The 25,954-nt window shown below is 39.1% G+C and overlaps 2 protein-coding genes across 2 annotated transcripts in view; both read left to right on the forward strand.

Moving 5' to 3' along the window:
- The window catches only part of MARVELD2 (MARVEL domain containing 2), a 7,752-nt gene extending 837 nt beyond the window's left edge, over nt 1-6,915 (forward strand). The window contains exons 2-7 of the mRNA XM_026035324.1: nt 4-894; nt 2,463-2,495; nt 3,672-3,808; nt 4,309-4,480; nt 4,826-4,876; nt 5,795-6,915. Coding sequence (XP_025891109.1) covers nt 4-894; nt 2,463-2,495; nt 3,672-3,808; nt 4,309-4,480; nt 4,826-4,876; nt 5,795-5,911 — 1,401 coding nt within the window. The 3' untranslated portion in view covers nt 5,912-6,915. The remainder of the gene's footprint in view (nt 1-3; nt 895-2,462; nt 2,496-3,671; nt 3,809-4,308; nt 4,481-4,825; nt 4,877-5,794) is intronic.
- A 4,593-nt stretch (nt 6,916-11,508) lies between these two features.
- LOC112944632 (general transcription factor IIH subunit 2) lies at nt 11,509-23,731 on the forward strand. The gene is made up of 15 exons (XM_026036107.1): nt 11,509-11,653; nt 11,760-11,837; nt 12,579-12,615; nt 13,264-13,350; nt 14,215-14,265; nt 14,764-14,818; nt 15,708-15,813; nt 16,649-16,739; nt 16,905-16,992; nt 17,531-17,638; nt 18,917-18,980; nt 19,822-19,925; nt 21,348-21,450; nt 21,751-21,790; nt 22,200-23,731. The coding sequence occupies exons 1-15, from the start codon at nt 11,598-11,600 to the stop codon at nt 22,317-22,319; spliced, it is 1,188 nt and encodes a 395-aa protein (XP_025891892.1). The 5' UTR covers nt 11,509-11,597; the 3' UTR covers nt 22,320-23,731.
- Nucleotides 23,732-25,954: the final 2,223 nt, after the last annotated feature.

Here is a 25,954-nt window from a genome sequence, read left to right on the forward strand (position 1 = left end):
GAGCCGCCGCAGGGCCCCGGCGCCGGGCCCGGCTCGTGGGCCGGCGCGGCGGAGCTCAAGCCGGTGCGGCGCTTCATCCCGGACTCCTGGAAGAACTTCTTCGCCGGGAAGCGCCATAACGGCTCCGAGTGGGACAGCACGGCCTCCGACATCAAGTACATCTCGGACGGCGTGCGCTGCTCGCCGCCCGCCTCGCCCGCCGCCTCGTGGCGCCCGGGCAGCAGCGGCGGCGCGTGGCGGGGCGAGGCGGAGGCCATGCTGCCCGCCGAGGCCTACAGCAGCATGGTGGACGCGTACCGGCAGCGCTACGCCTACATGAAGTCCTGGGCCGGGCTGCTGCGCGTGCTCGGCGTGGCCGAGCTGCTGCTGGGCGCCGCCGTCTTCGCCTGCGTCTCGGCCTACGTGCACAAGGACAACGAGTGGTACAACGTGTTCGGCTACTCRCAGCCCTACGGCCTCACCGGCGGCGGCAGCGCCTACGGCGGCTACTCCTACAGCGGCCCCAAGACGCCCTTCGTGCTGGTGGCCGCCGGCGTGGCCTGGATCGTCACCGTGGTGCTCCTGGTGCTCGGCATGTCGCTCTACTACCGCACCATCCTGCTCGACTCCTCCTGGTGGCCCCTGACCGAGTTCGGCATCAACGTGGCCCTCTTCTTCCTCTACATGGCCGCTGCCATCGTGTACGTGAACGACGCCAACCGCGGGGGGCTCTGCTACTACCCGCTCTTCAAGACGCCCATCAACGCGGCCTTCTGCCGCGTGGAGGGCGGCCAGACGGCCGCCATCATCTTCCTCTTCGTCGCCGTCGTGGTCTACCTGATCAGCGCCGTGGTGGCTCTGAAGCTCTGGCGGCACGAGGCGGCCCGCAGGCACAGGGAGCTGATGGAGCGGGAGGTAAGGCAGGGAATAGCACCACAAAGCCTGCCTGTGGCGCTGCTGGAAGCTCCTGCCTGGGATGCATCCTGCCCACCCTGGCTGCAGAGTGACYGTGTTCGCCCATCTGGCTGGTAAATCTGAGGTGGCCGGGTGAAACGTGCCAKCCAGGTTCCAACATCCAAAAATTTCCATTGCTTTTTCCTATTATTTTTACTGACTTTGATAAGAAGTGTTTCTGTTCCCTTCATGGCACTCAGTTTTCTTCCTGCTTCAGCTGATGAGCTGCTTCCTGGCCGTATTTTCCAAACAAAGCAGGGAGGGAACAGCGCGCCACACGGTTCCGCTGCTYAGTGGGTAGGGCCAAGGGAGGCCACCTAGCCGTCCGAGTCCGAGCGTTCCGCGGGATAAGTGCCRGTGAGGATGGCAGTAAGAGGAAGCTGTGATTTTTATGTTGCAAACGAAACTCCAAGTGACTTCCTTATGTCTTTTTAGCTTTCCTTATAATAGTAGAGATAATAGGAATAACAAAATGGAAATCTGACACCCCAAAATCTAGCCCATTTATTATTATTTTTTTTTCCCATCATAAATACAGGCACAAGCAAACAAACAAGCCCACTAACCTTAGGAACTGTATAACTATCATATAGACAATTTTGGGGTGAGGAGGGGAAAAAAATAAAAAAGGGATGTCTCTAAGTCCATTTTTATTCGATTTTTTTTTACTGACTTTTAGTGCTTCTTGTTTTTCCAAAAGTGAAAGAGGGAGGGATCTTGACTCTTCATAACAAACTGTTGTGATTGAGCAAGGTAACTCAAGGTTTTGTTATAAAACACAAATAACTTTTTTTTTTTTTTTTGGTACTACCTTCTTTCCTTGCTAAGCTATTTGCATTTTCTTAAAATTCTGCTTTAAAGATAGATTGATCATATTGATCAAGATTTTATCTGCACAGTTCAAGCACTGTATCTGGCATAAACTTGGAACTTCCCTTTTGAAAAATTGTAGTTATTAAAACTTTTAAGTGTTTTTTTTTAAATTTGTGCAAAAATGAAGTATTTGTTGGAATTGCACAGAAAATGATCATTCTTCCTTGCTATGACAGTGTTCTTTTATTCCAGTCCTTTAAGAATATTTCTAAAGAGATTGCTTTTACCGTGCAGGTTGAGCTGTGAAGAGTGTTGTGCAAAGCAGCTGCTGGTTAGAGCACAGAAATGTTTTCTTAGCAATGACCCAGGCCTCAGAGTGTCAGGGAGTTAATATATGCTGGAATGTGCAGTAATGAAAGTGACCGGGTGCAGTATTTAATCCGATTTCTTCCTTACAGCTATTAGGTGAGACCCTGTCCTTATTTCAGGTTGGCGTGTTTTTTTGTTTTGTGTGGGGTTTCTTCCTGTCATACTTAAATGTTTTCTAAATCTATTGCTCTGAAAAATATTATAGATTTTTTCGTACTTGAATATATATATACATAATTATCTGCACTACATGATTTTGACAAAGTTCAGATTTTAAGAGTTTATGCTTTTGCAGACAACTTATGCTGCAAATAAAACTTACATTTCCTTTTTTTTTTTTCCAATAGATGAAAACGCAGTCGTCTTTAGCAGAACGGAAAGTAAGAAACAATTTATATTTGTTTCATTACTGGCATTTCAGAGTGCTTATTGTTTCTCTTGTGACCCTTTGTTCTGATTGACTGGTCTAGTTTTTACCCTGCTAGGAGGAGGTCAGGTTGAGTTCTCTGATGTAATCCAGGCAACTTCCAGGTCCTTCTACCCCMTAGACTCGGAAAGAGCTCCTGAAGTTGTTAGCACTGGTCAGGCAAGGGCTCAAGTTTACGGTGTCAGCAGATGGAGTGACTGCTGCTGTGTGTGCTCAGACCCTTGTGAGTTGAATGGCGAATCGTGCAGCGTTCATCCGTGTTTTGCAGATGTGCCTGTGGCACCAGAGCATCTCGTGTGCAGTAAGTTTTCGGCAATGTTTGTTTTTCCTGCCTATCTGTTTAAATTGGAGAAGAGGCAGTGAAGCGCAGTGGTCRACACTCGCCGAGTTGCCAGTTTGCTCCTGTGCCCGAGGCCGCTCCAAAGTCCGTCCCATGAACTTTGAAATATCAGTAAATGCCAGAACCTGTCACATCCAAGGGGGGTTTTAGCACTTCCATGAGCAAGTACATTCAATAYGAAGAGTGCRTAGGATCTTAGTACGGCATGTRTCRATGTTTCTCGAACTGATARTGCATTTCTTTCAATCTTAAATGCCTCCCACTAGATACTGTGAAATTCCTACTGTCCTTTTCTCAGTTGCTCACTCTGGTACTGAATCAGGATCCTTTTTTTAATAAGCTGTGGCAGGACTCCATGTATTGTTACCTCTGGATCTGGGGAAAAATAGTGCAACAGAGAATGAGGAAATACTGAGACATGGGAGAACTGAGTGATTTCTGTTCATCAGCAAATAGTCACAGATTAGACAGAAACRCAGCATGTCTGTCTTAAATTACTTTTTAGGACACATGGGGCAGAACTCTMCAAGAAGTTTTGGGTTTGTTTTTCTTTTGTCACTGCAACAGCTATTTGTACAAATTTAAGATGGTTATTATGAGAGAAATATTACTGTAACACCTTCCTAATTTTCTAATTACAATAAGAATATATACAGTTWGTGTGTATTGCTGTTCAGTCCTTGTGTTTCTGCCTTCAAATTGGTCAAGTATTTTGTACTTTGTGCATATTATTCTTGAAGTAAAATTGACTTTATTAAGAACTATTTTTTTCCTTCTCTTAAAACTTAGTATGATGGTGTTGACAGACCAAGCGAAGAGGCCACTTACAGGCAGCTTAAATCAGTGGAAATGAAGCCTGAACAACTGAATGGTCATATACCTGCGGGCCACATTCCTAAGCCTATCGTGATGCCAGACTACTTAGCGTAAGTGATAAGCAAACCTAATGGAGAATACTTTTTTTTTTTTTTATTTCATTCTTCCTGAAGTGAATATTAAACTAGAGTGTATGAAGGCTAGTGTCAATGACACAGACACTTTATCTTCAAAATATAAATGAAGAATCTTAAGAAGAAAAATTCTGAATGTTAAAGGAGACTATTGTGAGACAGTGTGTACAATAATTACTGATGTGACAGAAGACAATACAGACAAGATTCTTTCCTTTTAATTCCCRAATCTATAAAAATATTTATTTTTGAAGTGGTAGAACTAGGCCGTTCTATGGTGAAGTGTGAAATCATGAAAATAATTTGTATAATATTTGGCATTTTTGGTGCTTTACATATATGCAAATTTTAGTAGGTTATGAGATTAACAAATATTTGTACAAATACAGTACCAAAGTTAAGGATTTGTGTGTTGAAATCCTGTCTCTAAATTAGTTAGTCCTTAAAAAAAACTTTTTTTTTCTTTTTTTCTGAAGGAAATACCCAGCAATTCAAACAAATGAGATGCGGGACCGATACAAAGCGGTATTCAATGATCAGTTTGCTGAATATAAAGAACTCTCAGGCGAAGTTCATGCTGTGTTAAAGAAGTTTGATGAGCTGGATGCATTGTTGAGAAAACTGCCTCATAATCCTGGAAACCTACATGTAAGTATTGTGAAATGGAAAAGCAGCTGTGAAAAGGAAACTGTCTAATGTTATTAGGCATGTTTCCTCATGTCTGTGATTTCTTCTTTAGTCATTAGCTGAGGATGGTAAGTTGCGATTAAATTGTATATATGTTTTTCTGTTTTTTCCATATTCATAGCTTTCAAGCTTTGTATGAGCTGTAGTTAATGTATTTTTGCTATTTCTCAAATACAAAAACAGTTAAAATATATTTAAAAGGATTTGGCTAAGGGAGYGATTGATTTTTAACAAGTATCTAATGAAATTTACATGAAGAAATGGMCTGCATTAATATCTTTAAAAATGTGTGGTCTCTCTTACCAGGAACAGGAAAGGATATCAAGAGTTTTGCAGGAATACAGGAAGAAAAAAAATGTGAGTTTTTTTCAGCTTGACTTTGCTAATATATCTAATAAATAGCAAAGAGAGTTTAAATATATAGGACTGCTGACACTATGTTGAGTATGTTGGGGTATGGGGTATGCAGAGCTATCACAGAGCTTTATATCCCTGTCTTTTAACAGTTGGGACACTATGCACTCATCGTGTCAAAAACCTCATTTGAGAATAATGATTCTGTTAGAGATAGAGGGGGAAACAATCTTCTGAGAACACATATCTTCTCTAGCATTTTGCTTGCAGAATATCGGTTTGCATTGACTATTTTGGGCATCAAGTTCATTTGTATTCACTGACAAAGCCAGCACAGCTTTGTTTAACAACAGAAAATACACAGCTTTGCCCTCATGAAAGAAGTTTTGTATTTTCTTTTTGGCAATGAGGCTTGCATGGACTGTCAAAAGTTCATTCTCGCTGTAGTTCAAGAGATTTTTGCTTTGTTGTTTTTAAGTGCTGGCAGTAAATGTGCACCTTTGTTACACTAAAATCATAATACATTATGAATATATCTTTTCATCATTTTTTCATTTTCATCAAATTTTTCATCCATGTTAATTAACTTAAATTGTTTGTTGGAGGGAAGGGGGTTTGTTTCACATGCCAGAACACACCTATCTGTATTTGCACATATATGCTAAAGTTGTTCTATTGGCTAAATAACTAAGGCACATTAAAGCTGAGCCTCTCCCTTTAACYGTTCATAAAAGAAGAGGAAAGAGGAAAAGCCTGGATGTAAGAAATTGTAGCCAAGGAAAAATAATGTATTTTTGAAGAATGAGGATATTTATATGCTGTCTGGATTCAATGACGTAATTGTTAATGAGTTACTGCTGGAGGAAACTGAAAGCATAAACATTAATATAAGGGTGGGGATTTTTTGCATTTTTTTGGCAGGATCCCACATTTCTGGAGAAAAAGGAACGTTGTGAATATCTGAAGAATAAGCTTTCTCATATAAAACAACGAATTCAGGACTATGATAAAATTATGAACTGGAATGTACAAGTTTAGCATTTCCTGGACTGTGAGGATATTGTTTTATATTTTTTTAAATAGAAATACATTTTTAAAGTATTTATTTACTTTCAGAATTTCCTGTGGGGAAAACAATTGCCGCCTTAATCACTTTGTCATTTACTTGAATACTGTGCATTTCCAATAGGTTTTGCATTCTGATGCAATTTTAAGTCAATCTAATGAAGTTAGCAGATGAATTTAGAAAATCTGTGTTAATATTATCCTTTTTATTAGACAGTGCACAGTCAGTCCTCTTATATATGTACACTTTTCTATTTGCAAGTATTGTATTTTCTATCAGAGAAAGCAGAAAGTTGAGCTGATGCTACTGGCTGGGGTTTGGTAGAGTACTTAGTTTTTGAATAGTTTTGATAAGTCAGAACTGAGTTTAATAAATCTGTTTGTGTCTTCATATGCTGTGCTATATGTGAGAAATTATTGTGGATTTCATTCAACAAGAGCTGCAAAATAAGTTCCTGTTTAAGCAAGCACGGCATTATAGGGTTTTTGTCTTGATTTTTTTTTTTTGTTTTAAATGCTCTTCTATAGAGGTGATGTAGTGAATTTATATATGATCTTAAAGGTATAGAGATGCAGGATTAGACCCTGTCAATTTTCCCCTAGTATTCACAAAAATGGTGTGTTTTGCCTTTTTAATCAACTTAGTGGGAAGATTCCATGGGCCTAAAAGAAAAATGTATTTTTGCTCTTTGTGAGGAGTGGGAGTTTTTGTTTAGGACAATTTTAAGATTACCTAGTTGCAGTTGATTGTGAACTCTGAGATTGAGTAGAACAAAATTAATCGAGTAGAACAAAATTAATTCCCAATTAAAATAGCAATAAAGATCTCCTGTAAGGTCAGGTGAAATACTTCGATATGCTTTCTAGAGATTTGTGTAATATATGCTGGGGTTAAATAGGTTTGCACTGAGCAAATGTTGTCATAATAATTTTCTATTTTATGTCATTCTTCATATCCTTGTATTTACTTTTTACTTTTTGAAGTTGGCAGCATCGATAGCCACTTTTTGTACAATTTTCTACAACTGCTGTTTCACTGGATATTTTGTTCTAAAATATATTTTAATTTCAAAAAAAAAAAAAAAACTGAGTTATTCCATTTGTTTTTGAAGGCATTTTCTTGAGGTAACCTTAATGCTTTTTCTCAGTACTTTTGTTAGCAATTGTACRTCGTCTTTAGAAGTATATGTTCAACTTTGGCTTTCATTTAAAGGGAAGAATTTAGGAAAGTGGTGTCTAATTTAGATGCGTGACATCATCTTTGGTTGTGCACGTGAAGTGCTGTACCTCACTCTAGGAGTTATTTGCCGTCTGATTTTTGAACTTATACTTAAGCTCATATTTATCAAAGTTGGCATTCCAATTTAATCAGCGACTTAACTCCAAGAACTCTAGTGGATGAAGTACATAACACAAGAAGCCAAGGGAATGCTGAGGGAASTGGAAAGCTTGGCACCTTTTCATTTGACACAGGCTTATGTCTCTCCCACCTGCAAGGTCTCGGTATCTTTTTCAGTCTGAACTGGGCAAAACGCAGTGCTGTCCCTGTCCTCGCTCTCTTCTCCGTTCTCATTGGCTCAGGTTTCCATTCCTTTCAGTACAGAGGAAACCTCCCTGCCTTGTAAGGGGGCTGGAACCAGGTCTTTTGTACCTGTTGAGCTGCAGAAACCTGACTGGAGCTTCTGCTTATGAGACATGTCTTTGTCCAGACTGTTGCAGGCTAAATACCCACTCATTTAGCACTCAGCTCTTCCTTTTTTTCTCAGTGGCATTTCTGGGTGTTTTTGTGTCAGCTACCAGGGGAAGATGAATCCAAGTTTAAGGCTCAAGTAAAGTGCTGAAAAGATCCCCCCCACACTCAAGCCCCCCCAGCTTGCTTGCTTGCTGCTCTCTGTGTTAGGTTTCTGGTCAGTCCCTGGTGCGGGAAAGGCCTGTTAAGACTATGGAGACCCAGTTTCCTTTCTTCGGTCCGAGTTTTTTTCTCTCTTAGAGAACAGCTCCCGGTCCCTGTGAAGCCAGTGAAGTGTCTGCAGAACCATCCAGCTTCTCTTTTCCATCTGCGTTTCCATGAAACGAGCTTGGAGAAGRGAACACTTTGCCTCTTGTTGGAATGGGGGAATGACCTAATGGGAGACGCTGCGCGTGGCACCCGCCGCACCTCCTGCGATGCTGCCACGCGTGTGGCAGGGTTCATTTTCAGGATCCTAGGAGAAGATGGACAGGAAGACCCTTCCATGCCCACCAGGGCCGGCAGGACGTGGTGCTGTGTGCAGAGCACTGGACAGCAGRCCTGGGCACCGCACTGCCCCAAGCAGGAAGCACATCACAGAGCTCAGCGCTGTGGAGCAGGTGGGAGCAGGAACCAACCACACGCAGGCTGGTTTTACTCTAACCTGTGAAGGAAGAACTAGTCTAAACACACAAAACAAAAATATTAGACTAAAGCAATCTCTTGGAGGGAAGCGGTCAATGATATAAAAATTGGAGGCTGGGTGTGGAAGCGAGGCAAAGACAAGAGAAATGGGGAGTCAGTTCAGTCAGGTTTAGTTGCAGTTAAACTCAACGAGAGTTGTCTCCTGATGCTTTGCAAGAGCAAAAGTGAAGGGAACACAACTGAAGTTAGTTCTGTACTTTAATATGGAGGCTGGAGAATGTCTCCCAGGTCTCTCTCTCTGTGAGTGTGCTTTGCTGCATGTCAATGTAAATACCTGTTACGCAGCCCTACTAGTGCGACCGTGTTTTGGCAGAAGGTACTAATACTCATTAAAGCTTGCAAGAAGTATTACCCTAAATCAAATGGATTAGCACGTTACTTCAGTTAAAGCTTGTCCTCAGCCACAGAGTGTATGTAACAAGGACAGAGCCCTGGAACAGGCTGCCCAGAGAGGTTGTGGAGTCTCCTTCTTTGGAGATCTTTAAAACCCGCTTGGATGCAGCCCTGTGCCACGTGCTCTAGGTGACCCTGCGTGAGCAGAGGGGTTGGACTCGATGACCTCTGAGGTCCCTTCCAACCTTCGGCATTCTATGATTCTATGACTTCCTTCCTCCAGTCTTCCTTTTAGAAAATACCTGCCTGTTTTGACAGATCCATACAGGCAAATGTCCGAGAGGAACTCGCGGATTCCAAGAGTGCACAAGTTTTAAAACTGACCTGATTTATGAAAAGGACTCCTTATTTGGATAAACAGTTGGATGTCTGTGATCAAGATAACTGGAAATATCCTCTTATTCGTTAGTACCTGGTGAGTTTATTCAGCGCAAATAAAACGTGGATTGAACATAAGCTAAAGTGTGCATCATGTATTAGGGTGATATCATGATATGAACTCATGATATCAACTAAGAATACTAATGTTGCTGAAAAATGTAATGCTTTTAAATTTGTAGGAATAGCTATCCAGCTTTTAGTTTACTGATGCCAAAATTTGGTTGGGATTTGAAGCTTTTAGACAATCATCATCAATAGGATTGTATATCCTATATTAATCTGCAGGATYGCAATTCTTGACCTTGACAGTAAAAATCATCCCGGTTCTTGGAAAACAAAATATTTCATTGAACCCATTTCTCCACTTCCATTTCTCAGAAATTGGACTTTCTGCTTCTTAAGAAAAGATGGCATGGGAGTCAGTTAAACTATAATTGAAATTCAGCTCCTAGAAGCTAATCTTGACTTCTTAAAATAAAGAAGTTTTTTTTTTTTTCCATCCTCAGTAGTTTTTATGGCTTTCCTCTAAACACTGGATCTTTCCCAGGTTGTTTAAATTGACTTTGTCTCTATTTTGCCTGTTCTTATAGATTGCTGCCAATATGACATCATTTGTATTTAATTGGCAAGTTTTGCACTATATTTGAGGGAAATTCTGTCTAACTGTTTTCTTCCTCATTTCTTGTCTTACTTGGATGCACAGTAACAGCCCCTAGAAACGGATGCCTGGTGACTTTCCTGTGATTCAAGAGGTTGAACTCAGGGCTGGCGCATTTCCACTGGAGCTAATGAAATCCTGATTGCTCCGTGGAGAAATTGGCTAGAACTGCCTTAACTCTAGTGAGYGAGTTCTCGGCAAGATGCTTGTGAAATGGCAACTCCTGGTGAGACTGGGCTCCCTACCTACCACAATCCCCATTTAGTAGTGCATTGCCTACAGCAGAGTGGATCAAGCTAATTAATGTAAAGAAAATACGTGGCCATGCACGTATAGTTTAGCTTTGTCACTGATGACAACCTATGATGTCCTTGGTACTAACGAACCAATCCTGCAACACCTAAAGGTCTGGTGTTTGTGCAAACAGCTGTTCGGCTTGTACCATGTTAAATCCACAGAGGAATCGAGTGCTGGGCAAGTTGTGACGGTCTCTGCTACAGCAATTGTGAAAGGTGACTAGTGAACATCCACAACACCAACACTGCATTTTCCGTATGAAAACTCCAACTTTTACCAGCACATCTGGATAAGTGAAATAAATTACAAGTGTTTAATATTTTTTGCTTTATACAAAGCAATAAAAGGTCATCTTGGACCTATCTACCAGCCAGCAAGCCAGTATTTTCACTAGAGGTTTAAATTGTGACTGATTTTTCTCCTTGATGCCTTTAGTGTCCAGTTGGAATTCTGTGTGTGCAAGCAACAAGGCTGTAAAGACAAACAGCCTGTTGTCCAGTTTCCAAAAGTAAATGACAAGGAAAAACTGGGAATACAATAGTTTTAATTAAAAAAAAAAAAAAAAATCCTACATCACACCATTTTCTTGACTACTAGTCAAGTATTCATGGTATAGACCAGAAGAGCTTTTCAGTTGTATTCAGAGATGGATTTAGGGTATGTGGGGCTAGAACTCAGGCTGCAGCATCTTGGCCATCCGCGCTCTACTTAACCAAGCAATTATTTCAAAATATCTCTGTGATCAACAATGCCAAAAGCTGCTGGCCTTGAATTGCAGAGCACTCCTTAGGGCTTCCGCTCTTTTGAATAACTACTAGCCACACAGCATTTAAAASTAAATCGTATGCTTGCAAACAAATAAATAGTAATTTTATGGACATCTAAAAAACGGTGCTTRCATGGTATTTAGTGAAAAAACCCTTTAATTTGGTCAGTGCAATTACCCCACCACATGCGGCACGAGATGACTAACACCGCAACCCATTCACCAAATGCAACCGCCAAGTAATTTTCGTGGGTTTATAATGATAGCTTAATAAAAGAATTCTAAAATGAAATGATTCCTGGGGATTCCTCAGCTCCTTCACTGAGTGGAGGGAACAGTACTTCAAGGCTGCGGCGGAACGATCGCTCCGCGCCCCGGGCGCCGCAGCCGGGAGGGATTCGCGGCAGCACCGAGGGARGAGCGGGCAGAGACGCGCAAGCGCTTCCGGCCGGGGCGGCGCGACCGTTGGGACCGTTGGGCAGCCGGTAGGGCGGCTGGTATCGCGCGTCCTCCTGCTCAAACACCTCCACGTTGGGCCCGGCCCGGTGTCCTCCGTCTGCAGCAGYCTCCGCAGCGCAGCGGCGGCTCCGCAACCAGGGTTACCGCGGAGCGGCGGCCGCGGCTCCCTGCCCGGCGGCCCCTCGCCGGGGCCGGGGCCGTTTGTGGGGAAGGTTCCGTGGTCCGAGGCCCGACACGGTTGTGCTCCGTAGGCAAGAGCAGAGCCGCAGACATGGATGATGAGCCTGAAAGGACCAAGCGGTGGGAAGGAGGCTACGAACGAACATGGTAGGCTCTCCCTTTGCTTTGTGTGCCTCACCTTGCCCTTGTCTTCCTTGTGCTGCATTTCATTTTAAGTTTTCTGTATATTCCAGTAACAATTTGTTTTATGTAGGGAGATCCTTAAAGAAGATGAATCTGGTTCACTCAAAGCTACTATTGAGGACATTCTTTTCAAGGCTAAGCGAAAAAGGTAGGATACTTACCCACGCTTGTGGATAAGAAAGGTGATGGTTGTCAGATGTGGGATCTTGTCAAAACTGAATCCTTTGGGTAGATGAAGCATCTCGATATGCCTGCAGTAATTTTTGGCCTTTATTCCTTTCAGAACTCTAGATGTAGAACTCAAGCTGCCATGTTACTCAACTCGGTGAAAAAAAAAATACTTATTTTAATCTATAGTTTCTTCTAAGAGTGAGTGATGTATTCTGACCAAGGAGGTTAGACCTTGATCAAGTACGGAGCAGTGCACTTACAATAGTTGGATTGTTCAGAGAGAATTCTGTAACTTTTTTTTTCTATCTCCAAATCTACATATTTTGCATTAAATTATTTTTTGGCACCTGATGCTTGCTTTATGCTGTCAGAAGATTTGCTAGGCAGAATTACTTTTTTTGTTTTGTTTTGTTTTTTGTTTTGTTTTTGCTTATTACAATAAAACTTTTAAAGGTAGGTGAACTTTTAAAGTTTCATTGAATCTAGTTATAGGAACTCTACGCTGTTTTCTAAGAGTTGTTAGATCTGGCTATAGTTGAAGGTTGAGTTTATAATCTCCCGTTTTGTTTCTTTTCAATTGCAGTAAGTTGCAGTGATTATCAAGATAAATGATCGTTTCATGTGTGCTAGAACTGTGGGATTGAAATCTTTTACAATCAGTCTTTTTTTTTTTTTTTGCATCTTATTTAAAACGTGTGTTTGTTTGTTTATTATTTAGACTCCAAGAACACCATGGACAGGTTCGACTTGGCATGGTATGTTAATAGCTTATTCTTGTCTGTCCTGTGTCTAGAACTACTTGAACTACAGTAGTACACCTAATACGAAGAACACTTTTACTGACTTTATATGGCAGAGACTGAAACTTTATGCTGCCCTGCAGTTTTTTAGACTCTTTTTGAGCCCAAGTGGTAGTGCTCTGAAGCTAGCTCTGATATGTGGTTTATTTTCTGCATCAGGACACGCTTTGCAGATGCAATCAGATCATACACATTCTTGCTGTTGYGTTTTTGCTATCTGAACAGGTAGACAAGAGTTTAAGTGAATTGTAAACTGTAGTACTGCTTTATAACATGCTGAGTTCCTCGGGTAAACAGATTAAATAAGTGCAAGCTATAATTATTTTGTAGCTTACTTGAGAGTATAAGAACAGTATGTATTAGTCCTGAAAGACTCTTTTTGTTTCCTCTTGAAGGAAAAGTGGAAAAATACTTTTTTTTTCTGCTCTTTTTGATTGGATAGCCTTAAAAGCTATGATTTGGTTTAGTATTTTAAATTTTCTCTAACATTTGAGTAAGGGAAATAATGATATTAAAACGCTTATTTAAGCAACTGTTCTGTGGATGATAACGTTTTATCTAAAATTGGGAACTTGCAGAATTGATATTATGTTGATATTGCAGATGCGTCACCTTTATGTGGTTATTGATGGATCAAGAACTATGGAGGACCAAGATCTAAAACCCAACAGACTTACTTGCACTTTAAAGGTATTTCTGTACTCAAAAGTTTTCTCTTACTAACTCACTGTTCCTTTGTAAATTGCTTTCATGTTGTATTTAGAAGTAATCTCTTCTGACTAGCTTACTTGCATAACCTTATCTCTCATCTCATCCCTATTTTCCACCCTCCCCAATCTTGTTTATGTCACTAGACTGTAATTTTCCTGGAATATAGTTTGACTTTGTTTTTTGAGTAGTAAATGTAAGATTAGCTTGCCTTGCAGGGGTGCTACTGTAGAGTGAAAACAGTTCCTAAGAATGCATTATGAAAAGATGGTAAAGAAGTATGTGGAAATAGAACTGAAGTGGTGCCCATAATAAGGGATGGGAAGAGAGCAAATATAGTATGTTTACACATAGAGCAATGTTTACTTTTTTCTTATGTTTTTGACTTCAAAAATTCTGATTTGAGTGGATGCTAGACAGAAGTTGTTTCTAAATGCAGTGAAGTGAAATTGTATCCTAAAATCCTATAGGAGCTTCACTTATAGTATTTAAGCATTGAACAAAATATCCAAAAYCCAGGATTTCAGACTAATGCTTTTTGATGCATCTTAAAAATCTATTTGAATTAACATGAATCTAGACCTTTAATATACAAAGTCAGTAAAGTGAGTCTTCTGAAATATACTTTCCATAAGTAATACAGGAATGAGAAGAATGGAAGTGCTAAGACTTCCTTGGCCGGAGGAAGGAGCATGGGCGTGAAGGCTTGTGCTTCCTTATCCGTCTTTTTTTTTTCTCTCCCCATTTTTTTAATGTCACTGAAGCTTTGCTTTGCAGGTACTAACCACGTAGCATATGTGAAATTAAGCCGTTCATAATTTTTTAAGTCTGTTTTTTTTTTCTTAGTTATTGGAGTATTTTGTTGAGGAGTACTTTGACCAAAATCCTATTAGTCAGGTATGTACAATCACTATTATCACAATTAATGAAAAACTTAAGACTGTTTTGAAAGCTTAGTTTTATTTCCAATATTGTTTAGTAAACTGTTTTCAATTGATATGTTCCTTTCCTTCCCTTCCCCATCAGCCTGGTGAATTTTAATATTTGTTTATTTAATAGGAACACATATGTATATTTCACCCACGCCTTTTTTTTTTTTCTAGATGTGAATTGTAACACAGAAGACTTGATTAGACTTTATTTCAGCATTAGAATTTAGAAAGAGTTATTTTACATTTTGTGACAATGAAGATGCAGGAATGTACGTTAATCGATGAGTAACATCGTGCTGCTGTTGTTATACTTAACAGAAGGCCTTTACAGTTAGCTAACATAACATAACATAACATACTAACATAACTAACAGTATGTAGCTGTTTTCTCTGATACTTCTTGGGTCAAAAATACAAAGTTGATTCTGATTTCTTAAGAATAATTTTGTCTTTTCTTCTCCAGATTGGCTTAATTGTAACAAAGAGTAAAAGAGCTGAAAAAATGACAGAACTTTCAGGTAGGATGGTAGTTTTCTCTTTAAAATTGGAGATCTGTTGTCATCTCTTGTACTATGAAACCTTGATATTGCAATTTCTACCTGGATGAATCTACTGATAGTGGAGTACCATTAACATAGTATTTTCAATTAAAGGTACAGCTTTCAGTGTAATTGAACTTTTTTCAGTGTAATTGTACACACTTCAGTACTTTTTCAGTGTAACTATTTCAGACAACTTGCAGATAACTATTTCAATCTGTTTGGATCCAAAACTGGCATCATCCATTTGTGCCTGATCAAGTCTTACCCAAATTCAAGGGAAATGTGTTTTGTCTCCCTTAAAGTTAATATCTTGTGCCGTTAACTAACTTTTATTTGCTGACATTCATGTGTTCAGTAAGATTAGACAAGATAGTAAGCAAGATTTTTTGGTTTCCTACATTTTGCCACTAACAAGTTACGTGGTTTCAGGGAAGTTGTTTAAAATCTGGTCTCCTTACCCACCTATAGAATTGGAACAAATTTCTTGAGCTTGAGGATCAATTGGTGTTTGAAGACTACTTTGAGGATAATTTGGAAAACAAAAAACAAAACCCTGTTTCTACTGACATTCTTTGAGACAGTTCAGTTTTTCTCTTTCATCTTGTTAAGCATTTAATAATCTATATCAGTGACTTAGTTCTTGACCTTTTGAGTTTTTAACAGCTGTGCCTGTAGAATAAATGTATTTCTGATAGTAATGCTCTGTTTTTAAACACTGTGGCCAAAGGGTCAATTTGTAAGAAATGGGGACCTGCACATAACAGGTTGAAAGCCATTGCTCATCAAGTAAAATTGATAAAATATGTATCATAAATATTTGCTTTTGTAACTTGTTATTTCAGGTGCATGTTTTATTCCCTCACAGGTAACTCAAAAAAGCACGTAGCTGCTCTGAAGAAAGCAGTAGATATGAACTGTCATGGAGAGCCATCTCTGTATAATTCCCTAAATTTGGCTATGCAGACTTTAAAGTTAGTATATGAACAGCTCCTTTCTTTCTCTTCCTGGTTTTCTTATTCGGTATTAATGCTGAGTGGTAGGAAAGGCTGTTTTTGACAAGTACTGCCTTGTGTTGTGCTGCCAGACTCTTTAAAGAAGGCTTTATGTTTTTGAAGTTACAAATGGTTAGAAGCTGACTTTTGCACTGCTAGGATATTCAGTGTTCTAAGGCAAGACACTCCTATTTAGAGATGCGGCTCTTACAAAAAGTAGCAGAGAGGTAAATTTGGGGTAGAATAGACTTCTTTACTACATTTTTGCCGTGTGAGGCATTGAGAGGGTAAAAACATTTGTAGAATTTGCTTAACAAATAGTTAGAGCTAGTAACACTGACAGAAAGAAGCTAGTAGTAGTGTCATAGGAAATTCTTTAGACATATTGTTGGAAGAGGTTTTTCCATGAAGAACTGTGAAAGGCGGTTAAAGTAGTAGATTTACATCTATCAACAGATCAGAGTTTGTTTGTTATTTTTGTTTTTCTTTTAAGAAGTTGAGTTGCTACTAGTTTGAAGGTGGATTTTAACTTGTGAGAGTCTGGGTAAGTTATGGGGTAGCATGGTGGCCCTATCTATCAAGCAATCAGATGACAGACAAAATATCGTGTGTTAGATACTGGTAAGTTATGATGTGATGGCAGATGAAATATTGATTGTCAGAGAAAGATCTTACCACAGAGAGGGATCTTTTGTAATCTCCAGGTGTTTTCATATGGTGTTCTTTTCTGACTTCAGTACATCACAGTCCTTGAAAACTTTAGCATCTGTATAGCTTAGTATACATAGGTAGATTAACTTTATACTTTCTTTAGGCACATGCCAGGACATACAAGCAGAGAGGTTTTGATAGTCTTCAGCAGTCTGACAACATGTGATCCAGCCAACATCTATGATCTAATTAAGGTACAGAAGTGAAGTTCACCTAATGCYGCAAGCCTCCAATCTCTTAGACTAAAACCACTCAGTTAAGATGTCATAACCATTAAATTATCATTTAAAACTTTGCACCTTTCTACCATTTTCAGTTCTGCTGATGAATTTGAGTATGCTTTCTTTTTCCATGTGAAGAGCTTAAAAGCAGTTAAGATCAGAGTATCTGTCATCGGTCTAAGTGCTGAAGTTCGCGTTTGTACTTTGCTTGCCCGAGAAACAGGTGGTATGTATCTGAAGTCTTGTAGCTATACTTGAAGTTGAAATGTGGAATTAAGTAGCTGCCTTGTCATTTTAGTTTTACAAGTTACAAAATATATTTTTAAAATTAATTTAGTTACAAAATTAATAACATATAGTGAAATAATCATCAGCTTACARCTGCTGCTTTGAAAGGGGAAATATATGCAAAACATAGTGTTCCAGATAAACAGATAACAGCTAAAGCTATATGATGTGGAAGTTTTGATATGTTAACATCAGTTTTTGTAACTGTAACTCCTACAATATAATTACTGGTAATGTTAGAGAGAAAAGCAGTAGATATTCTTATGTAATTATAAAGTGTTCCTACATAATTTAAATATTCTGGTGTTTGTGTGGTTTTGGTGGKTTTTTTTGGGAGGGGGAGTTTAGTGATAGAGTTGGATACTTCTTTTTCTAACTTAAAGTTGATGTTACGTTATTTGTAGAAATATATCTGTGTTACTTCCTACTTAACAGATTAATGTTCTGAGTTTGGGTCATTTTTTTCTCTGTGATAGGAACATACCACGTTATTTTAGATGAAAGTCATTATAAGGAACTACTGATGCATCATGTTAGTCCTCCACCTGCCAGTTCAAGTTCTGAATGCTCCCTTATTCGAATGGGTAGGATATGGTTTTCTTCAATTTCAAGTRCAAGATTTAAGGATCTTTTTCTCTCTTTTCCTCTTCTGTTTTGAAGTAATGCAGATGACTGGAAGAACTTTAAAGGCATTGCACAATTGGTTCTTTTTATTTTACCACTTTTGCTTTAAAAGATAGATTTCACTTTGCTTAGTTTTATTCTTCCAAAATGTCCAGCATTTACATTTAAGAACTGAGCTTTTAAGAATTGAAGGCAAGTAAGACTCAACACTCAAATGTAGTCGGAAGCACTGAGAGGAAATGACATTGCTTGTGCAATAACTGAAATAAATGCAGTATTTAAAAACTGAAGGAAGGAACTGAAGAATGAACAATCATATTTTGTTTCTTCGCCTGTATTTATCTCTGAAGGCAACTGTCATAAGTCTCACGTGCTTTAACAGCCTTCTGGTTTGCTCCATAGTGGATGCTTGCTTGGAGCACTGTCACATTTTTTCTTTCAACAAGTGAACTGGGTACCTTTCTTTCTCCTCGTGTAGTTCTCATTAAATTTAAACCTGAAATTAAACCACAGTAGAAACAGTAATGTCACTGACAAGACAGTTTTGTTTGTACTTCCATCGATCTGTTTCCATAGAAAAAAATATATATTTTTATATGGAAACTTAAATACTTAGAGATTTACTTATGATGGCTGAAACTTGTGTGATAATAGCAAAGAAAAGAAAAACTTATTGATGGAAATAAGCTGTAAAATTAAATGATATGAAGACTAGTGCTGTCTGCATAAAATGCTGCCGTCTTATTAATTGTATACTGCAATTAGAAAGTATATAATTTTTCCATTAGTAAAATTTTAATATGAATATTCGTTGGTCATTGTTCATGAATATTCATATAGAGGTCTTTCTGCTTTCCTAACATTACACACATTTGCTTTTTAACTAGTCTTCAAAAATTGTGTTTCAATGGCCTTCTCTTCCTATAAAGTTTCTGAACAGATTTTTTCTTTTCATTTTTTTCTGAAAATGAACTGTTTTCAGTGAATAGTCTTTCTTTTCAGCTATATTTCCTTTATTTCAGGAAATAAAATGAAGGAATTAGTAGGTATTTAGATAGAGACTTTTAAGAAGGATTCCATACCTGATAAGAGTATATTACTTCTTGTAATAAAATAAATAACATTAATTCAAAAAAAAGGAACTTGACATTTAGAATAATCTTTAAACTTTTCAAATACAAGTCTGAAAGGTTACTAGTATGTTTAAAACTGATAATATGAAATGTTTTTTCTCTTAGGTTTTCCTCAGCACACTATTGCTTCTCTGTCTGATCAAGATGCAAAGCCATCCTTTAGCATGGYGTAAGTAGAGCTGATTAGAATTTAATGAGTGGATTAAAATTCAGTATTAGAATTCAGTGATATCTAGCTATATTTAGAAAATCTGTTTTCTGATGAGAATATGGCAAAATGCCATGAAAAAAGGACTGGCAACTAAAATGTTGTGACTTCTCATTCGAAATCTTACTTTAACTTGCAGTTTCTGTATGTGGACATAGTTACTTGTGTTCTCTAAATAAATGTACTTTAAAAATTTTACATTAAGGAAATTTTGAAGGTAATGCATGGCATTTTTTGTACTGAAGTATTTTCTTATCATTGTGAAGATATAATCATGAAAAAGAAGGGTGTTATCTGGAATTAACTATTTATTGCTTTACTAATGATTAGTGATATCAAATGGAAGTTTAAAACATTTGCCTCAGTTTGATTACCATAATMGTGCTCTTTGTGAAAGGAATCATGGCCTTCAAGGCTGACAGAGCAGCATGAGTTCTCAGAAGGAAACAATGCTGTTGAGGAGGATGAATATTAATGTGCATCATGATTTGATTCCTCTTCATTTGGGGAGAATTTGTTTTTGTTCCACTTTTATGGATAAGTGATAATTGTTATCTAACTATACCAGTTGTTTTCTGATTCTTCTATATAGATAACAGGTACAGAATCTTTTTAAACAATATTTGTTTTGAGAACTGGGTAGTATTACCAGTGTTATGTAGTGTTACTAGTTATGTAGTATTACTGAGATTCCTGTTATTAATGGTGATATTTATACAGCTTCACAGCATACCTTCGTTCAGAAAAATGGTACTGATTTCTTCCTCCAACCTCCTGTCTCTCATGTCTGTCTTTGTTCCAGGCAATTGGAAAACAACAGTGAGCCAGGGCTTACACTGGGTGGATATTTCTGTCCTCAGTGCAGAGCCAAATATTGTGAACTTCCTGTGGAATGCAAAATCTGTGGTGAGTAGCAAGAATAGCTGAGCAATTGGATTGTATTAGAGATAAGATACTTAAAGGGAGGAAAATGCAACTGTAGTCAGTAATCAATGGCCAGGTCTGCTTGAAGAAGTCTTCATTCCTGTGTTTTGAAATGTCAGCTTGCTGTGAAGAATCTCAGGATTCTACCTGTAGTGGTAAAGTTATATCATGCTGTTAATTGTAAATAAAGGGTGTTTTCATGTTGTTGTCTTTGTGTAGGGCTTTTGTTTGTTTGTTTTGTCCTGAATTCTTTATGTATTCAAGACTGTCATAGAGAGGGGAAACCTTGAGTGGGTGGTATATTTGCCTCCCATTCATTTTCACAAATACATCTGCAGCAACAATATCAGTATTTTGATACTATATGATACTATGATAAGAGGCTCAGGATGATGATGGAGAAGTGCAAGAACGCCAGAAATATTTTCAAAACAGTGTATAGTATAAAGAAATGTAGCAGAGCATAATAAGCTGTAGGCAGTTTGCTATCTTACATCGGGGACTAGGACACGTAGGACACATGCAGCAGATAGTGGTGTTTCAGACTCCTCAGTGTTAGGCCTTGAGGATCAAGTACACAGGTGGAAGTTTTGTCCCGCCTGCTGTAAGTCTGTAAATGAAGGTTTCAGAAGGGAAAGCTCAAGGACAAACACTGCACATAACACACGAAAGGCTGTGGAGTTGCAAGTGGGAAAAGCATTTAGCCTTGCAAAGATAAAGGAACTGTGCAACACATGGGTCCCTGCCTCCCTGCTTAATGGTAGTGGGGGTATTACCTTTCATACTAAGAGTGCTGTGCTAGCTGCAGCTTTACTCCTGGTAGCTTCTACCTGTGCATGACTAATGTCACAGGTGTGCATTTTTAAGATAATAAATCATTCTAGTTTAAGGTCGCTGTCTCCTAATTCATATAAATTGTTAATATCAACAGCAGTTTAATTTCAGCAAGCTAATAGTGTGCTTAGAAATCCTATATATCAGCAAGAGATTCCCAGTGGCTGTTAGAGCAAGAGATGGAAAGGTTATGCTGCACGAGTGAGTGCTGAGGAAGTCCCTGCCAGCCCATGCGACATCATGAGCTTGTCAGCCTAAAGAGGCCTGTGGTGTGGCTTGGCAGCATTACAGCAGCGTACAAATGTATCTCTAAAGACTGAATTAAGCCTTTTAATTGCAAATTTAGAAGAAATACATTCATTGCTTGTTGTTTTAATTGATATTTGGATTTAATTCCAGAAATGATTACAAATTTGGATTATTGAATCGGACAAGTATTTTAATTATTAAAATTCTGAATCATTGACTTATTAAACTTCACTTCTGTTTTGCTACTCTGTTTTGTCTAATATAAAAATGCTTTGGAGGAAGTTGTGGTTTGTAATAATTCTGATATCTCTTTATTTGCAGGTCTTACATTAGTGTCTGCCCCTCATCTGGCTCGGTCTTACCATCACTTGTTCCCTTTGGATGCCTTTCAGGAAGTTCCCCTGGAAGAATATCAAGGAGAACGGTATGTAAATCATATATGTGATAATGAATGTACTTGTGGACTCTTTTGTCTTAAGAAAGGAAGAAGAGTTGGCAGTAGCTTTTGTACTATTGGTGATCCTGTTGAATGTTTGGTGGGGGTTGGTTACCTCTGATAGTAAGACATATTTGTAGTTTTCATTAGCTGTTATCCTGTTTCACCTGTGTTCAGGTGAAAACTTGGGGAAAAAAAAACATGAATTATTATTGTGTATGCAAAGACAATACAAAAAMCATGTTTAAAAAATTTATTGTAGTAAAAATGCACGATTTTGCATTGTAGGTACTGTCAAGGCTGCCAGGGAGAAATAAAAGATCAAAATGTAAGTATGTTAAACAATATTGAAACTTACACTGAGAAGTGTCAAAGATAGTCTTCTAATAGTATCTTAAAAAAAGGCCAGGAAAGTCTGTGGCAGTTTCTGTTGTGGCTAGGTAGGGTTTTCAGTCACAGTTTTGCCTTTCAGTCACAGTTTTGCCTTTAAAATTGCACTTATTTTGCACATGTGGGGAAGGGACGGCCCTTAGAGTTGCATAAATAAACATCCATCCATTGTTTTCCATTTGAACATACTTCAGCACTTTAAGCATTTTAGCTATTATAACTCTTACTTCAGTTAATGATCAAAATAATATATTACATTATCTTGATGACACAACTGCCATGTTGTCATGCTGTAATGCTAATAACTTTCTTCTCTTTCGTTTGGTTTTTCAATCTTTTCTACCCAGGTTTACATATGTAAAGTATGTCAGAATGCATTTTGCGTGGAATGTGACCTGTTTATTCATGACTCCCTACACTGCTGTCCTGGCTGCATTCACGAGCAGCCAACTCCTGCGTCTGTATGATGCTGCCTCCTTTTAGAGGCTGGCCTCTCTGTTTCATTCTTGCATAAATCTGTTGTGTTTATTCAGCCATAGCTCTCCCTGAAGCACATCAAAACAAGAAGAAAGGCATAGGTGAATACAAAAGGATGCATGCTGTCTTGGGAGCAAATTTAATTTTACCTAGTGTATTAATGATTTTGTTACTGTTAATATATTCATGGCTCATCTCTGACTTGGTTTTCTCTGCTCTTGTTTAAAAGGCTTCATTTTTTTTTTTTTTAATGAGTGCAGTGTGTGGGTAACATGTAAATTTGTAAATGTAAACCTGATAAAATTGGTTTGTATGTTAACATGATTTGTTTGTTTCATCATTATTGGAAAAAAAAGCCCTGAATATATATTTTATACATTAMTTGTTATATATTTTTTAAGTAGACAATGACACATTCTGTTAAAATCTAGAGTATTTTTGTAAAAAGTTAACAAAGRTGTTTCTGAGCAGTTAGTTGGAAGGCATTTCAAAAAGTTTAAAAAGTTTAAAACTGCAAAAAAAGTAATCTTATATAGTTCCCCWTTTTCTGTACGTACTGCATACAAAACAACCATGTTTTCACAATTTTCACAAGCAGTTTTTCTTTCAAAATCTTTAAATATGCATGTTCCCTTTTGTTAGCATTGCTACTTTGGTGCTTACTCTAAGGTTGATGCCTGCTGACTGCTCAGAACAGAGGAATTCTGCTGTTTGGGGTAAGGGCAAATGAGAGTTTCAGTGTGTGTGTGTGTGTGTGTGTGTGTGTGTTCTCAATTGCAAACTGGATCCTTCTCTATTACAAGCTCATTTTTCTCATCTATAGATGGATTTTTACAAGTTAGCAGAAACAGTGGAGGTGAAATTCCAACAAATCCGTGATCAGCTGCAGGCTGGTTTTAACTCTGCTGTGAGAGGTGAAYGCAAAAGATGGAAATCTTTCTTGTCCTCTAAGTCTTACACGCGGTCTCATACTGAAATGGCGTCTGCTGGGTTTTGTCACATGGATGTTGAGTCTAGTGTTTAGTGTTTCTGTTGCAGATTAGTTTTATTTGCCTCTGAGCTTGGATGTTCCCCATATGAAGAACACACAAGATCTCATCCCACTTGTGAATTTATTTGTGGCAAAAAAAGTGGGTAATTTCCCAAGTATAACATACATGCTCAGTATTTGGAGAAGAAGCCAGCAGAGCACGTGTGCAGGTACAAGGAGACTAACAGTCCTTTGACGGGTGGCCGTTCTGTGCCAGAGGAATGCAGCCTGGCCTGCTTGCCAGAGATATTTTCTTTACAGGTAATGAAAAGATGCTTGAAAGGATTTCTGTTTTAGTTTATGAAACAGTGCGGGTCTGATTACAGTATTTAAATAGATGCTACATTTGTAGCATATGGATTTTTATATATGTATTAGTATATGAACTGTATAAATCCTGAGGTTTTGTTTGTTTGTTTTTGAAAGGGGTTTGTTTGATTGTTTACAAATAAACAAAAAACCTAAGAATGGCAGTTTTAGCTGAGGTTGAAGTAATCTGACCAGTTTCCACCCGACATGGTAAGCAGACACCTCAGAAAGAGTAAGAAAGGGAAACAAAATGAAAAGAAGTTACATTGTAGGAGTTCATAGCTCCTGTTTTGGGTTTGTTTGTCAGTTATCTTCAGATCACAGCATCACAGAATATTAAAGGTTGGAAGGGACCTCTACAGATCATCTAGTCCAACCTTCCTGCTCCAGCAGGCACACCTACAGCATGTGGCACAGGGCAGCATCCAGGTGCGTTTGGAAGACCTCCAGAGAAGGAGACTCCACAATCCCCCTGGGCAGCCTGTTCCRCTGCTCTGTCACCCTCACAGTAAAGAAGTTCCTCCTCACCTGGAGACGGAACTTCCTGTGCTTCCTGAAAACAKCTTGTCCCCTTCCTCCCTGCATTCTCCCTCCATGAACTTATACATATTAATCATATCCCCTCTCAGCCTTCTCTTCTCCAGAGAAAACAGGCCCAGCTCACTCAGTCTCTCCTCGTACGAGAGATGTTCCAGTCCCTTAATCATCTTAGTTGCTCTTCTCTGGACCCTCTCTAGGAGCTCCACGTCCCTCTTATACTGGGGAGCCCAGAACTGCACACAGTACTCCAGATAGGTGCAAGGAGGCTCTATGAGCAGGATGTCTACAATTTACAAGTACAAARCAGTTATGTCTTGGCTAACAGATGTGAAAGGCAGGATGTAATAAGCTATTAGGCTAATTAGCTGTTAGCATCAGCACACTCACCAGCCTGACGAGGCAAGCAGAGTGTCTTTGCTGGGCAGGCAGCTATCAGAGTCCTTCAGCTATTAAACAAGCCCGTGTCACCAGTGCTTCCTCTGGCTGCAACTTTTCCTTTCTTGGCTCTCTGCAGCCTGCTTTCTCCTGGCCAGCCGAGTGGCGGTTCGACAGCTGTGTCCTTATCAGAGCTAGACCTTGCCTCCTTGCTAGACAGGCAGCTAAGCCCTGGCGTGGGAGGGAGAAGCTGGCAGTGAAGGTCACAGCCAGTGAGCGTTGCAGAGGATGCAGGTGTCCTCTCTGTCTACAGGTGAGGACATTCTGGCTGCAGCCCTGCTTCTGCAAGGGGAAAAGGATTCTGCTAGAGTCTGTGTGACGCAGGGACGTGTTGGAAAACAAAGAGCTTTTACTGCCCTTGTTGCAAATTGGCTTTGTAGCTGCTGGTGCTTGCTGGTACCTGAGCAAACTGTGTAACTATCTTAAGGGGCTATAACTGGATTTATTTTTATTTTAGGAAAGCTCTTGTAGAGCAAATCTAAGAGACTCTTTCTAGCAAAACCAGAAGAGAAAGTTCTGTAGCAGCTGTCAAGTTTGGTGCAGCTTCACTTGATGAAAGTGACTGTGTTGAAGTTTGAGAGACTCGGTTGTTTTTTTGAGGGGAAATATATCTACACAATACATTCTAGTGTCTTTCAGACTGGGGATGTATTTATTTTTTTTTTGATGCTATGCTAGATCTAAACTAATGTTCTTTCCAGACCTTGGAAAGCTAGGGATCGTGGTGCTGAAATACCAGTGTCTGCACAGAGCTAGGTCATGTCCAGCAAAGTTTTGTAGCTCAAGTTATCACATAATAGAAGTTGTTATTTGCTATATACAAGCTAACCCCATGTGTACCCAGGATGCTGGGCTGAGAGGAAGAATCATGYAGTGAGGCTGTGGGAGGTGCCTTACGTGGAAGATGTTATAGCACCTCTTTCCATCGCTTAAACAACCTCATGTTCCTATTCCTCCAGTTACAATAAATATGCWGAGGTGGTGGCTTGATGCAGAGGGACTTCATATGTTTGATATCATGAAAGCAGAGCAGCATCCCCAGCCCAGGAGCTGAAGATTATCCTGGCAATGGCTCTTGYCCTTTTCATCACATATTCAAGGCTAGAAAAGTTTGAGAGCATAGTTTTCTCTACTTTTGTTAGGAGTTACATATATTGCCACTAACCAGGTACTATAGGATTTTAAACAGGCTGAACCATGCGTCTCTTCTACAGCAACGTTAAGGCAATGTAAAAGGATCACAGAATAGAAGACAGGATTAATGCTGTAAAGCTTGTTTTATGGATTTTATTTACACATCTAAGTCATGTC

The sequence above is a fragment of the Nothoprocta perdicaria genome, unplaced genomic scaffold (genome assembly GCF_003342845.1).
Source record: "Nothoprocta perdicaria isolate Ctin4 unplaced genomic scaffold, notPer1 scaffold_1, whole genome shotgun sequence".
Classification (NCBI taxonomy): Eukaryota; Metazoa; Chordata; class Aves; order Tinamiformes; family Tinamidae; genus Nothoprocta; species Nothoprocta perdicaria.